Genomic DNA, 15,936 nt, shown 5'->3' with positions numbered 1-15,936 from the left:
ATTAAAGGATCCTTCGCATTGGATATTTCTCCAACATGTCATGAATGTGCTTCTCACAATTTATCATAACCAGTTTAGGGTTAAAACGTATAATTCCACAATGTTTAGTGATGTCACTAAATTTTAGCAATTATGGGATTTTTTGAGAACTGTGTTCTTATTACTGACAAAATGACAAGAACTCTGCCAGGATAAGACACATGTTGCAAAACAAAAAAAACAAAAAAAAACCAAATAAAAAACTGAATTATTTAAATGAGGGGAGAGACCTGAATCTGACACATCAAGAACTGGAAAGAAAAGAATAAGCTGATGGTATTTTCAAAACACCTGTTACTGTCAGCACATATTTCTATTTTTCTACCTTTTTGTGTTTCTTCTTTTTCTGAAAAATACTTCAGCGTGTGAAAGAGATGATTTTCAATACAATTTGTTAAAAAATAACAGACATGTTAAAAACACAGCATCTTTATATCTTTATTTTTTTTAACCTATTCTTGTGCACAGCCTAAAATAAATATATGAAGACTTTGGCTTGAGCATCTGACAGCATCCAGTCCATGAGCACCTACGGTGAGGTGAGCACAAACTGTGCACGTCAGAGTGTGCAAAGCAACACAAACACACAGACAGACTGTACAATACAGTTGACCCTGGTAAATAAAGTGAGACAGATTCCTAAAGCTCAGTTGATGTGTCTGATAGTAACACTGATCATGACTGATGACTGATGTCTGGGGCCTGAGACGGCAGCCTTTTGCAGGGCTGAGTGAGGTGGGGAATGTTTTGGTATTTCACTGAGATACAAATAATCACAGAGAGGTGCTCTGACTGTTCTGAATAGGAAAGAAAAAGGTCAGAGTGAGTTTTTAAAGCATGTTATGAGAAGGAAGTGTGGGCCTTTAAAACCAGCATCAGCAAAACCCTGCCTACACTATCAATTCACATGAATTCAATATCAGTTATTCAATGCACCTGAAGTAGCAGCATGATTCAGTACAATGCAGCTCAGACCTGGACCCTGTTCTTCAAATGTAGCCTAACTAATCCGGGTTAACCGGCAGTCAGCTGTGTTTCCATTCACAGTTACTCACCAAATCATACTGTATTTATCCTTGAGGTTTACTGTGGAGAACACATATAACATTTTAGAAAACATTTGTGAAGAGGATCTTGAGAGTATTTGAACCCTGCATTGTTTACATCTGTGTTCATTTACAGTCTTCTTCTTCCCTGCATATCTCGGCACATTACCACCACATGATCAGCGGAATAGTGTGGAACCACTGGCAGGAACGTGTTGATCACTGAATGATCCTGTTTATTTTCATTCAGTTACCTTGGCTCTCTGAACACTGCAGTACCAGAATCAGATTACACAATTTCGCTCTCATATCTGCTCTCCATGTTCACAGTTGTGTGTGAAACAGGTCAGAAAATGTCAACTTTCATTTCATTCACCAGCTCCTCTGCTGGCTCAGGACATCGTCAGGCTGATGTTGTGTAGTCTGATCCTGGCTTTAGGGGTTTGATTTGTTCATCTTGGATGAAGCTACCTTAAACAAAAGTGTGCTTTATTTTTGAAAACACAAGCAAGAGTTGAAACCACGATCACCTTTCATACGATTGGCCGAGTGCTGATCATATGATTGTACTTAAGACTGGCTGACATGGCTGCAGACAGGACAGTAGCTGTACATTTAACTTGAAGCTGAGAAACCACCTGGAGCATGCCTGCAATGAAACCTGATGAAGTTTCTCATGAGGCACATTAATCTTAATCTTCTGGAGTCACTTCAGTAATCAATCCTTCAGCCATTTTGGATTTCACTCAACAACATTTCATATGTTTTAGTGTTTAAGTGACTCTTCCTCATCAACATGCCATAATTAATGACCATGTTATCCTATTGTGATTCCTCTTAAATCAGAAATGTTTAGTTGAATATCTTTAATGTGCACATTGCAGGCCCAATTACATTTTACTAACTTTGTTTTATTGTACAACCTATTTCTCATGTATAGACATTTTACTATTTGTTGTGAAAGTTAAACAGATCTTAATGACACCCTACATGTATCTGAAACTGACTTAATGTTTGGGCTTCACCTTGAAAAGTCTTAATCATCATAATGCAGCCAACTGTGAATAAACTGCACTTCTGCAGGTTTGCGCTGCAGGACTTGTTGCTATGACAACAGCCTCAGATAAACTTTAAGCCAGTTTTGAGAAGCTAAAATTCCAGACTTGTGTCAAATCATCAACAATTAATCAACAGAATATCATCTGTGTATGGAGAACAGGGCCCAGGTGTGACTGAACACAGTGCAGTATGATATGATTCAAATCAGTCATGCAAACAAATAGTTTCAAATGTCAGACAGAAAGACGTTGAAGATAACAAGCTATTTGTGATTTCAAGGTGTTTGGAGTGTGGTATATACGCTCTCCATTACTCCACATTCTTAGTAAAATCACTGTCAGATGAGGAGATGTTTGTCTAAAAGGGCCATGTCCACTGGACTAACTGAAGATAGGAAGAAAAACTACAGGAAATTGACAGACATGCCTGTCAAACTGGACTAATACAGAGATGTTTTTGATACACAGCGATACCAGAGCCTGTACTGCTTCATTACAACCGGTTTGACTCCTTTACTAACTCGTCACAGTGACACTCCACACTATGACCCAAGACGCAGGTCACACATTAAAAAATGGACGTTTAAGACTCAGTGAGGTACCTCGTCATGCCCACTGGATGTTGCTGTGTCTCATTCTGGTCGCACCAGAGCTTTGTCACGTCTCTGTCCAGATGTTCAGCCGTTAAATAGATACATTTCAATACTGTTTTAAGTTGTTTGCTGACATGTTTTGTTTTACAGAATATTGAAAAGTTATTTGCAGTGGTTTAATTATTGCACTACATCATGCTGTCTTATTTCTATTTTCTATCTGTATTATTTGAACAGTAAATATGAACAGAGGGAATTCCTTCATCTGCTTAAAAATTAGCTTCAGAGTCTGCAACAAATGAAATGTATCATAAAATGCTAATTTTAGGTCAACTGTCATATATATACTGTACATTAACAAGTGAATTTCATGCTTGAGAGATGTGAGTTGTACTGGAGGTGAAATGAGACTCCACATCCAGTGGACATGAAGTCTTGAGGGATCATGGTATGTTGCTGCCTCACAAGAACAAACGTAATGTGTCTCTTCTGCAACTGTGTGTGAGCTTAATTTGAGTGTACTATCCTTTAGCTCGTATTCCCCAGCTCTCTGGCTTCATATTAACTATGACCCACTCGACAAAACAAGCTCTGATGGGAGGGTCTACTCTCAGATGTCAGAAACTGACTCAGGACGGCTGACTCGTGCCATGTAATGTGCACCCTGTTTAACACAGAAAATAGAAGATAGAAATCGGTGACTATAGGTTTGATGCAGATTACATTCAGATGTGTGAGCAGAAGGACACTTGTAGAGGTATTCTTGGCAAAGGCTCAATGTTTAAACCCAGCAGCTCCAGCCTCTCCTCGTCTCTACAGACTGCAACAGTTCTGGTAAGAGGGAAGCCTGGTCCACGTACTGGTTTAATCCCCAACACTACTGACATACACCTGAGCCAGGGCACCAAATCCATGTTTATATACACTAACCTGCAACTAGGATGAGCTAAATACTGCGAAACAATGCAGAGGCCAATTGCAATATGTCAAAATGCAACACTGCGGCAGTGTGTCCTGGTCAGAAAGCCTCATATGCACACAGTGTCTCTGCAGTGACCATGTTGCTCTCTGTTGGGAACATGGCCGACAGACCCTTGAGTTTCCCTCTTCAGGTGCTGGAGCAGGTGGGTGTGAGCACAGTGTTGCAGGCAAGGAGCTACAAGGCTGAGTGCAGACCATCAACATCCTGCACCACAGATCCCATTGGTCCAGTCCTGGATAACCCCAGCCTTCACCAGCTTCACCAGGAACTCCTTCTCTTTAGATATATTGTGAGTCCAGGACTGTGGAAGGGACAGAGACACAGGACAGGAGGTTTAGTGTAGACAGAACAGTATACTCAACAGCTGGGTTCTCATGTGAATCTGACTAGTTCTGTTTAACGTGGTGTGACCACCCAGCAGCTGCTGGTCAGATGATGTCTGGGGAAGAACCACACTGAACTACAGTCTGTTAGTATAGTTAGTATAATTCTCTAGTCACCTGGACCATGCTTCAGTGGAGTCAGCTGCTACGGTTCGTTGACATAATCAGAGAATCACAGTATCGAGGAAAGATTTTATAATAACAAGATCATTCACTTCACCCACCAACACACACGCACACACACACACACACATATGCAGTGACACTGGTAATGAGATGATTTTAGGCAATGATTTCATGACTTGGCGGCACGGTGATGCAGTGGTTAGCACTGTCGCCTTCTGGGTTCGAGCCTTGGTTCCCGGGGCCTCTCTGTGTGGAGTTTCCATGTTCTCCCTGTTCCTGTGTGGGTTCTCTCTGGGTTCTCCAGCTTCCTCCCACAGTTCAAACACATGCAGGTTAACTGGTGACTCTAAATTGCCTGTAGGTGTGAATGGTTGTTTGGTTCTATATGTATTGGCCCTGTGATGGGACTGGTGATCTGTACAGGGTGTACCCTGCCTCTTACCCACTGACAATTGGGATAGGCTCCAGCCCCCAGGTAGGCTCCAGGTAATCAGAGCCTTGCCAACACTAGTTTGATCCCATGTCAACATCTCTTGGTCTCACCAAGGTTCTGAACCCCATTCATTTATTATCTTATAAATCATCTACTGACATGTCCAGGCTATGTTCTGTTGTTCTGTCTATATGAGTTTGTCTTTGTAGTCACTGATATGAATGAGAGGTTGTGAAGTAAATCATTTTAAACTTAACTCATATCACCGGTCAGTGAATATATTTGGGTCTTGGACAGTTAGTCAGACAAATGAAGAAATATGAAGCACAAATACTAACATTTAGTAAGTGATTTTGAGGTGGATTTAACCTTTAATATTGCCCCAAATCTTTCTGACATCTAACTGACACTGTTGGCTCTTCAAGTAAATCATTATCTTCTCTTCTATCATTTATTTGCAGTATCACAGACAGAGTTGGTTCCTTTTCTGAAGCCTGACGAGACAGAAAAAACTAACAGTAGAAAGATGAGAGAAAGGGTTGAGCAGTATGCTGCAGGTGACACCAACATGTTGGATAGATTGACATGTTGTTAGCTGGTTGTTGGTTCACATAATGTTAGATGGTCATATGGAAAATTATGACTTGTTACTTTGAGTTGTGTTGACTATGTGGGTGTAGGTAAGAGGGAGTTACCTACACTCTAAACTCACACAAACTGATGTTGACCACGCTCTTTTCTTTCTTTTCTACACCTGGGCTTTTCTGTGTGGAGTTTCCATGTTCTCCCTGTGCCTGTGTGGGTTCTCTCTGGGTTCTCCAGCTTCCTCCCACAGTCCAAACACATGCAGGTTAACTGGTGACTCTAAACTGCTCCTAGGAGTGAATGTGAATGTGAATGGTTGTTTGTCTGTATGTGTTGGCCCTGTGATGGACTGCCAATCCATACAGGGTGTACCACGACTCTTGCCCAATGTCAGCTGGGATAAAACCCAGTTAAGTGGGTAAGAGTGGTGGAACAAGATGTATAGCAATAGGTAGAATCTGAGCAAATGAAGTTGCCTATCAGGCCAGTTGGACCAGTCACAACTCTATAAACCAGATCAGCAACTACAGAAATACCTGTCAGCATCTCTCTGAATGAGGTGAAGTGATCCTAGCGATCACTACTTTAGAGCACAACCCAAAACTGGTGGTGTTTAACTGAAACATAAGTCTGTGCAGTCTGCGGAAATAACGTGCAGAAGATTGCATATCTGTTTCAATAACCTTGACTAAGAGTGATTTATGACCAGGCTAGAAACTGTGAAGTGGGGAGAATGACAACTTAGACATTATATGTAGTGTGGTTTGACTGTCCCGCTCTCAAAAACCAGTGCCCAGTAACATTCCTACACTTGAGATTTCATACACATCCCAGCTCGCTACTCAGTACGCTGGATAAATCCCCTCTAGATTCCTGAGAGGGATTTTAAATGAGAGAAAGGTCACAGTAAACTGTTCCAGTGCAGCATAAACCTGGAAACTAACAACAAGGAATGGTCAAAATGCTAACAAATGCAGGAAATAGAGGGTCACACACCTGTGGCTGGAGAGGATGAATCATCAGCCTAAACTATGCTCAGAGTTATAAGGTCTAGATGCATCTGTTGTGCATATTTCATTTGTTCATAAGAGGATAAAATCTTTTTCAGGCATATTTGTGAAAATAGTCACAAGAGTCTCAAGAGTTTCCCATGTCAGTTGAATGACAGCTGAGATTAGGTGTTGCTAGGAGGCAAGCCGTCAACCTCTGTGGTTTACCACTGACTGGATAACATCACACTATATATCCAACAAACACTGATACATGATGACTTTTCCCCTTTTTAAAAAAGTCTACATGGCATTAGCTATCAACCATTAGTGATTTAATCTGTCTGTCCCTTTACAGAAATCAGTAACTGGGAGGACTCTTCATGTTGTCAAGCTTGTATCGCACTCAGAAAGTGGAAGCTAGTTAGCATAGCTTGCTAACTTACAGTACATAAATTTTATGGTTTGCTGTTAACACCAATTACCACTTGATGTGATATTACAGTACTGATACAGTCAGTGTATCAGTCAGTGCCAAAAATGTTTGCCCACTGGACAACTCCCAGGCAGTTAGTGAGTTACCCAACATGTGACTATGTGCCACTACTGCTACGATCCACATCATCTTTTAGCACTGCAGAAAATACAGTCTGATGGCTGACAGTACGTAGCTTAGCTCTGTTAATAAGGCACTACGTTGTAAATTGTTGCTGATGTCTTGTAGTAAATGTATTAAGCTTAATGGGGCTGGTAGTCTGTTGAGTACAAGCCAGGTTACATGCTAAATGGTTGCTGGTGGCTCTTCTATGTCCCTTTACATGTTTGTTGCAGTCACCTTCCCTTCTGCTCTTATGTTTTATGTGTTATGGTTGGCAAACTATGAAGTTACTCACCACAAAGAATGACAATTGTTCATTAAGTACACCACTTTATGGACATCACATTTTTGTCAGTGCTTCTAGCAGTAAAAAGTTAAAATCTATCCCCAACAACACAAAAACACCACGAAGAGACTGTTGTCATTTCACATCTCTTTCAGTCTTGGGGTCATGTATAGGAAGGTGGGGGGCTTTTACTTGTGCAAGACCTTTGTAAATGCTTTTCAGGACAAGTAGAATCACTGATGTTTCAAAGATAGGGTGGGATACATGTCAAAGTAGCTTAAAGAACTGTTAGACTTCAGTCTTATCCTGAGCTAGAGAAAGAAGTGCAATGTCTAGCATCAGTTTTAGAACCAAATCTGGCATCTTAACAAATCAGGTCTTTCGGTACCTCTTTGATGGCTGACATCCTGATCTTCTCATAGTAGTGCAAAGGAGCATGGGGAGTGCTCATGTTGTAGCCAAATCCAGCAACAGCTACTTCATCACAGTTATGAAGGGCCATCGTTATGGCAACTGTCCCCAGCGTTGGGATATTCTGAAAAACATAAATGTAAGAGTCTGTATGAAATAAGTGACCAAGCCATGATCTGTATCCCATATAGTATGTAGAGGAGGCTTCTATACACTGTGTGGTTATTATGTGGATATCTTACAGATGTGAAATCTGAAGCATGGTTGGATTTGTTATAGCCTAATAGCAATGCTGTTTGTTTTCAGACTGTTTTCATGCTCTGTGTAGGTGCTCGGCTCCCTGCAGCATCTGCTATGTGTTCAAAGAAGCCTTCATAATGCAAACAGACAGAGTAGAGAGTCAGCTCCCATAGCTCCAGTCCTGACCACTAACTCAACACTGTGTGTGAAACAGCTTGCTATTCCCACTACCTCAACTGAACAGAAACTGACTGCTGGGCAGACAACAGATCTCTCACCCCTCTGCCCATCTGTCCATTGTTGTAAGGTAAGCCAATCAGCTTGAAGGAGGCCTCCTGGATGAAGTATGGGTTCAGGATACGCATGTCGCTGGGCTCCCGCGGAACACGTCTGGCCACCGACTTCCAGAAGCCATCAGTGCTCTGCTGAGAGACAAAGAGTGAGGAAATTAAACTGTGTCGTGAGTATGATCCTCAAACTGAACAAATAAGAAACACTGCCAAGTTTGTAGGCTTGTCAGCAAAACTATCAGATACTGTCTTGTTCCCTTACTGATGTGATTTCATTTCAAGAGCAGTAGTTTAAAGCTGCATCAGTCAATATTTTTATTTTAATTTACTTTATTTATGTTTACTTTTAATGATAATGACTGTATGTAATGTTAAAGCTGTCATTCACAGAGCTTTGAAGCCTCCATCATCGTGTGTGTGTGTGTGTGTGTGTGTGTGTGTGTTAATGGTGAATATCTACCATCAGTACTGACACTGTAAATATTGAGAAACTCTTACTATTTTCACACAGTGAATGGTTTGCAAAGTGGAGAGGAGTGGAAAATATGATGGTGTTTAAGCAGCCCTGTGAAAACAATACCCTGAGCAGAAGCCTGGGAGGAGAGTTCAGCACCATTAAAACACTGATGAAAAACAAGAGGAGCAAACAAAACCAGCCACAGAAAGAAGCCCCTGTATCAGTATACCTGGGGCCATTACACTAATTACTAGCAGCCTGCCCAGTCCTGATAGCTCGTTATGAACAGTTACTGGGATACCTGCCTCTGAGTTTGCTTAGGTATGTTGGATTAGGGGGCAGGGAGAAACCAAACAGCAATAATATGAGCTATTAGCTTACTAGCATAGTACTGTTACCCTGTAAGCTGCTCACTGACGGATCAGTTGGTAATCCTGTCTGACTGAAGCCATTTTGCTCTTCCATTGGAGCTTGAAACCCAACACCTTTGCTGGCAGTACTGGGAGGACACAACAGTCTGTGGAAAACACATCTGCACACAGCAGACTGGATCAAATGACAAGCAGTTCTCACATTCCTTTGATAACTGTATGAGTGAATATGTTTACACACACCATTTATTCTAGAGCTGTTACAGCATCCTACTCCATTCATTTATAGTCCCTTTCCACTGCAATAATTTAATAAAGTAGAACATAGGGGAAGGAATTTGAGCTCCTGATGTGTTTTTGTAAATGAAGCCAGTTCGATCAGCTTCACAGTCCTTCAACACCAGTACTGTTGATTCAACCTAACTGTGTGATAGTGTACTTCTTTTATCCAAGAAGGGTTGAGTCAAGGGAAACTCGGCTTGGTTGTAGATACTTGAAGACATTTCACCTCTCATCCAAGAGGTCTCCTCAGTCCTGAATGACAGGTGGGGAGTCCCAGGTATTAAACCTCTGTGGGCTAGTAATCAAGGCCACTGATGTCACATGGTTTGTTAGTGCTCCTGGCTGTCACCACAGCTTTTAAATCACAGTTTATATCTATCAGATTTTTTGTTGGTTTTATTGTTTTATCTTACATTACTCTACCTACTGTATGTATTTTATTCTATTTTATTTTTGTATTATTTTTATTTTATTTTATTTTATTTTTCATTGCAGTCCTGAAATGTTTTTCAGTCCTGGTTCAACCATGTAAAGCACTTAATAAGTTTGTTTTGAAAAGTTCTGAATAGATAAAGTTTATCATTATTATTATTATTACCACCAACTGTCTGGCTACAGCTGCATTTGCTGGTGCAGTGGCAAAACAAACAGAGTTCAGCAGCCTTACCAGCCTCTGGTTGAAGACCATGTGTCGAAGCCAATTGAAGTCCAGAGCTTTAAAGGCAGAGAGGACAAACAGAGACTGAGCCTCGTAGCGTTCTATCTTCTGGATGGCTCCCTCTGGATAGGTGATCCTCATAGTGGTCTTAGAACCAACGTCTTTCTCAAAGCCTTTCACTGGGGCTTCATTTAACCTGCAACACACAGCTGCAGAATCAATCTATCACTATCAAGTGCACTGTTGAGAAAAATCTAAACAAAGATTTGATTTGAAATTGCAAGTGTGCAATATTTGTCAAATTACCAAATAGAAAAGCTTGAATGATTGTGAGATCACTTTTGTATGTGCTTTATCCTCAGGAGCACCTCTGTGTGATAACATACCTGACCACCACATCAAACTGATCTATCCTCTGTCCTAGAGACTTGTTGGCGAGGATTCCTCCGTTCCCTACGATGATGCATGTCTTACAGCTCATACTGTAACACAGACAGACATACCATTAAGATATTAAGGTATTGCACACTCCTGTCATTTAAACATAAACCAATTTATTCTCTTTCAGAGACAAATTGTGTCAATCAGCTGACCTCTGAGTCCTTTTTAAACAGACTCACGTGTTGCTCAGGGCAACCCGCTCAAGACAGATTTACAGCTGGACCACTTTATTTTAAATTATTGACAGATGGTAGTCATTGCCTTATAAGGTTACTCTGATTAGTATACCTCAGAAAACCTGTCAAATATTTGTGTGGAATGTTTTTGTTGTTTTGTCCTTAGGATTTTTGTCAGGAAATTACCCACTCTTGATCTCTATTCACTGTATTCTGTAACTACTGAAGGCAGCTAGCTGCATTACTGATCATTCAGCTGTGTCACACATTAAAGTAGCTTTTCTGTTGATTAGTGTCAGTGGTTACAAAAATAACCAACTCCAAAAGGAGGGACTTTTGTGTATGCACAAAATGATATATTTATATATTCCTTCATTCTTCATTCCAGTCTTTGTGTAATCTAAGGATTATTAATGCCATAATTCTTTATTATTATATTATTCAGTTAAATACTCTGTGAAGCACTACCAGCAGATATTGGACAGCTGACACAAGTCAGTGTGTGTCACATTTTTGGTAAATATTATGATTATCATGTTGTATTGTACTCTGTGTAACATGTGTCCTGTGTTTAGTCTGCGCTGGTTAATTCTGGATGGAAAAATCAACACATTCCTAATTTTCTTAGCTGGATGATGAAACAGGGCCAGTACACAGTGTCTGTGCAACTGATGAGGTCCATATAAAGACAAAAACTTGAGCTGAAAGTGGAATCAAACAATGCAGTTACTTCAATAACTGATCTGGTCATTAATGTTGGAGATTCTGATGATGCTGAATTTGGATGAAATATTTTATTTTCTAAAGAGTATTCCTACAAGTTGCCTGTATTGTATGATTTTGGATTTTCTGGCATTTTATTTTTCTTGAAAACTCTGTTATATCCATCCAGTGTACATACTGTATTTAGTAAGAAATAAAGAAAGCCACACCTCACTGTGTGTATTTTTAAAAGTTATAATCTGACTATCTACAGCACTCCTAATCCACTGTGTGGCAGGAAAACTGGCACCAACTCACCTGTCAAGTTCCTCTCCAAGCCCATAGCTCTTAGTTGCTGACAGAAGAATATCTATGATCTTTTCTGCAGATACAAGAGGAAAAAAAGAGAGCAACAAGTTAGATGAAGATGAGAGTGAAAGAATTCATCATGGGGGGGCTGGAACCTATCCCAGCTGTAGTTGGGTAAGAGGCAGGGTACACCTTGTACGGATCACCAGTCTATCACAGGGCCAACACACAGAGACATTAACTATTCACACTCACATTCACACCTACAGGCAGTTTAGAGTCACTAGTTAACCTGCATGTGTTTGGACTGTGGGAGGAAGCTGGAGAACCCAGAGAGAACCCACACAGGAACAGGGAGAACATGGAAACGCCACACAGAGAGGCCCCGGGTGAACTGGGTTATAACCTTCTTGCTGTGAGGCTACAGTGCTAACCACTGCACCACCGAACCTAATGATGATATTCTCTGTAGGTGGAATGTGAGTCTGAAATACAGTTACTTTCTTGCTTTCTGAGAGAGTTACCCTTAATCAGTCTATTAAGTATATCAGGTGCTAACCAATAATCTGTCCAACTGCCCCCATTACTGTCTGACACAACTGACCTCAAAGACATATGCCACCAAATAAGCTTTACAGAACACAGGGGTCTACTCTCCCCCTTTCTGTGTACCTGTCGTGACATTGTGTTCATGATCTCTATTTACAACACAGTGACGGCTGCTGTAATTAATAACTTCACTGTACTTAGACTCAAACATTCACCTTTGTTGTGTTTTTGCTGTTACGACCTGTATGACCAAGCACTGCTGACTCTGTCAGCTGTTGTTCTTTAAGTCTGGAGGGCCACAGCCAGTTTCTGCCACTCCTCCATTGTCTCCATCTCCTTGGTCAAAGCTTCCCTGAGCTCAACACAGCATTTTTCACACGTTGTCCTTTCTTTTTCAAGAGCAGTGATTTGATTGGCTCTCTGCTGCAGGTCAGTGCTCCGTGTCTTTTCCTGTTTTAGGGCATCTTCAAGTTCAGCCTGTCTTATCCTGCTCTCTGATTGACATGCTTTGAGTCCATCTACCATGTACTCTGAGGAAGCAGAGTCCTCTCTGAGCTGCTTACTGAGGATGGTTATAAGGTCTTCTGTGGCCTGCTTCTGGAAAACCATCTGCTCAAAACGCTGCTTCTCATTTTTGAGGGAGGATCTTAACATTTTTTCACCAATCTGGCTCTTTTCTAATGCCAGAGTCTTCTCAGAGAGCTCTTTCTCTTGCATTTGTATTCTTTTAAATGCTTTCAAGAAACGAGCCTTCTCTTTCTTGATTTCCTCCTCAAGTCTGCTGCGAGTGTCTTTGTCTTCCTGAGACTGTCTCTGATTCAGTGCAGCCTCTAGTTCACCTTCCAGCCTCTTGTTCTCAGAAGCCAGTCGTTGGTTTTGACGAGTCAGATGGGCCAGTTCTTTGGCTTCCATTTGCTGCTGAGAGACAGCAGCCTCATAGTCCCTCTGGAGTTGGCAGGTTTTTGTTTGCTCCTCTTTGAGGTCTGAGGCTACCTGGTTAACTTTCTCCTGCAGCAAGGACACACAGTTGTCCTTAGTTTCAATATTGCTATGAAGACTCTGGATGTTGGAGTGCAGGGATTGAATTTGGTTGTTTTTTTTCAAGACTTTCCTTCTCTTGCTCAGTTACGTGGTCTTGTAAAGCCTTGATTTTGGCACAGTTCACCTTCTTGTACTGACTAGAGGACACCTTTGACTCATTTTTGCGCTTCTTAATCAGTTTTTTGTCCTCTTCAAGATTAGCTGTCACTTTGTTGATTTTGTGTTGAAGCTCGGCATTGCTGTGCTGGTGTGCTTTTTGTGACCTCTTAAGTTCAGAAACTTGTGCTTTCATGAGCTCCATTTCATCTCGAAGTTTGGCTTTTTTAGCTTGTTCCTTCTTCAGAGCCAAGAGTGGCTTTTTCTTTTTGTTCCTGCTCCAAAGGCTTCTTTCTGTTGAGCTTGATCTCTTTTCATCATCTTCAAAGCCTCTTTAAGAACAGCTCTGGCTTTTCTTTCCTCCTCTATCTGAGATTCCTCTCTTTGTGAAACCTTATTAATCGCATCGCTTACCTCTTCAAACTCAGAAGTGTAGGAGTAGTTTTCTGTGATGGAGGCAGAGGGCTGCTCCGGAACCTCTTCCATAATTTCCTCCTCAATCTCCTCCTTAAACATCTCATCAGGCTTCTCATCAATCTTCTCCTCAATCGCTTCTTCAGTCTCTTCCACAATCTCTTCCTCAACTACCTCCTCATTCTCCTCTTCAATAGCTTCCTCAGTCACCTCTCTTCTTCTTCAATCTCTCCCTCAAGGTCTTCCATGGAGAAGATTCCCAGAGATCTAAATTTGTCCATTTTCTTGTCTTGAAGAAATTGCCTTTGTCTCACTTGTCTCACAGATTAGTTATGAATGCAGCTGGGTTAAAACCTGGCTTTTTGTACACTAACTGGAACCTCTCTGTTAAAGCAGGCAGTGTGCAGGCAGGCAACTGGCAGAATCTGACATCACAATTTGACATCAAAACATTCAGCTGATTGATCTACAAATTCTACATTCCACATTCTCTCTGCATTCTACATGTCACGCCCTGCCACACACACACACACACACACACACACACACACACAGATAGATGCTCTTGGGTGATTTTACCCTTTCTGCTGTATGAAGGACAGCAGATGTTTTGTTATTTAATTTTAGAATACATGGGATCTGGTTTAATAGAAGATTAATTTGGATAACAGACACACATGACATGACATGATCGGCCAGTGGCGTACCTGGCCTTTAACCCAGGAATTAGGGCTGTGCATCTTTATTGATCTCATGATTTGATTCAATTCTGATTATCCTGTCAATAATTTGATTCGATTTGATATCATGATGCATTGCATCCTCAATTTTCTTTATTAGTGCCATTGCTTCCTGTCTCCAATCATGCAACTAGGGATAATAGAGCACCCCTACTATACATATATAGTAGTGTATATATGTGTGTGTATATATATATATATATATATATACTGTATATACTTCTGTCTTCAGACATGGCCGGTTATACAAACTAGTTTGTTTTAAGAATACTGAGGCCTTGACAGTGTTACTTCTCATCTAGTGGTTAGAAACATCTAGTCTTAACTGGTGAGGAATGCAGTGCCATTCAAAATGAATTGAACTGTATAATCTTCTACTGCAAAGACAAGAATGTGTAATCATACCTTGTGATTTTATTCCAAATGGAGGCAAATAATCACCAATCTTGGAGAATCGTTTGTAATTTGGATCAAGGAACATGGGCACCACTTTGGTGAATCTGTTGATAAAAGAAAACATGTTACAGCAAGTAGGAAAAGAAGTGGTATTCATCAGTGCAGTATCTGTCTGAGACCTGTACAGCCTTGATGTTAACAGTGTAGATGGACTGATTAATGGCAGAATGCTTGAGAGGATTTAGAGTATTGTGTTTCCAGCTAATCCACAGTCTGTCTGAGCTTACATTTAACAAAACAAACTCAGAGATAAGTGTGAAGGAGAGGACAAAGCTCCACACAGTGAAGCTGGGAGCAAATATTACAGCCACACAGGAGCAGTTTGTTAGGTGCATCACAAGGGTAGTTAACTGGGAACCAGGCAAGCATGGCCCTCTTACTTCCCCACTGCACAAGCTCCTGTCTTATCCCTGATGTGGCTGGCCGCCACTGCCACATGAGCTGGCTAACCCATGTAGCATCATTTAAAACAAATAAATGATTGCTATTGTTGCCATTAGAGAATAAAAACTTGTTCTGAAATGGACGCCATTAGGACACATGCTGTATGAATGTGTGTGTGAATGTGTGTGAAAGTGACGTAATGTGAAGTGCTTTGAGTGGTTGATACGACTACAAAAAGCGCTATATAAGCACCATAATAGAAACTGAATGAAAATGAGGATTCTCCAGGAGCACTAATCCTTCCTTTAACAAACATGAACATTAAATCTTAGGTAAATAACCAATACAAAAAGCTTAACACAGATGGTGGTGGCAGAAGAAGCTGCAGCAGCAAACTCTGATTTGGATGTAGATCTGGAAAAACAGATGCAATCAGCCAACAAAGTAAAACCTGTCTGAAACTGGATTTTGAGGCTGGTACTGATAGTTAGGATTAAAAAAAGAAGAAAGAAGATAAGAAACAATCTTGATTAGGATTTTTACTAAAAGGGATATTTTACTTCTGAAAAATGAACTTGTTGGCATTGTAGTAGACAAACTATGTTTTGCTGACATGGTTTCTACATTACTTCAAATGTACTTTGGCATGTTTGTCCTGCAGTCGCTTGTTGTTGACATATGCACCATATATCACTGTGACTACAAAATGTCCTGCATAAACCCAGCCAATATATAATCCTTGCTTTTTATCAGTCTAGATGCGGATACAGCATGTGGCTAACTGGCACTTAAAGTTCCTTA

At 40.8% G+C, this 15,936-nt stretch overlaps 1 protein-coding gene across 3 annotated transcripts; it reads right to left on the bottom strand.

The window, feature by feature from the left end:
• Positions 1-460: 460 nt before the first annotated feature.
• LOC108873888 (CMP-N-acetylneuraminate-beta-1,4-galactoside alpha-2,3-sialyltransferase) lies at positions 461-14,795 on the bottom strand (the record flags this gene model as incomplete). 3 transcript variants are annotated; one of them, XM_018662232.2, is given in 7 exon segments in its annotated part: positions 461-4,019; positions 7,507-7,653; positions 8,048-8,194; positions 9,837-10,023; positions 10,214-10,309; positions 11,465-11,528; positions 14,701-14,795. In XM_018662232.2, coding segments are annotated over 7 exon segments (841 nt in total), but the record flags the coding sequence as incomplete, so codon positions are not given.
• Positions 14,796-15,936: the final 1,141 nt, after the last annotated feature.

Source organism: Lates calcarifer, unplaced genomic scaffold (genome assembly GCF_001640805.2).
Source record: "Lates calcarifer isolate ASB-BC8 unplaced genomic scaffold, TLL_Latcal_v3 _unitig_5164_quiver_1789, whole genome shotgun sequence".
NCBI lineage: Eukaryota > Metazoa > Chordata > Actinopteri > Centropomidae > Lates > Lates calcarifer.
This window is presented reverse-complemented; position numbering and strand designations above follow the sequence as displayed.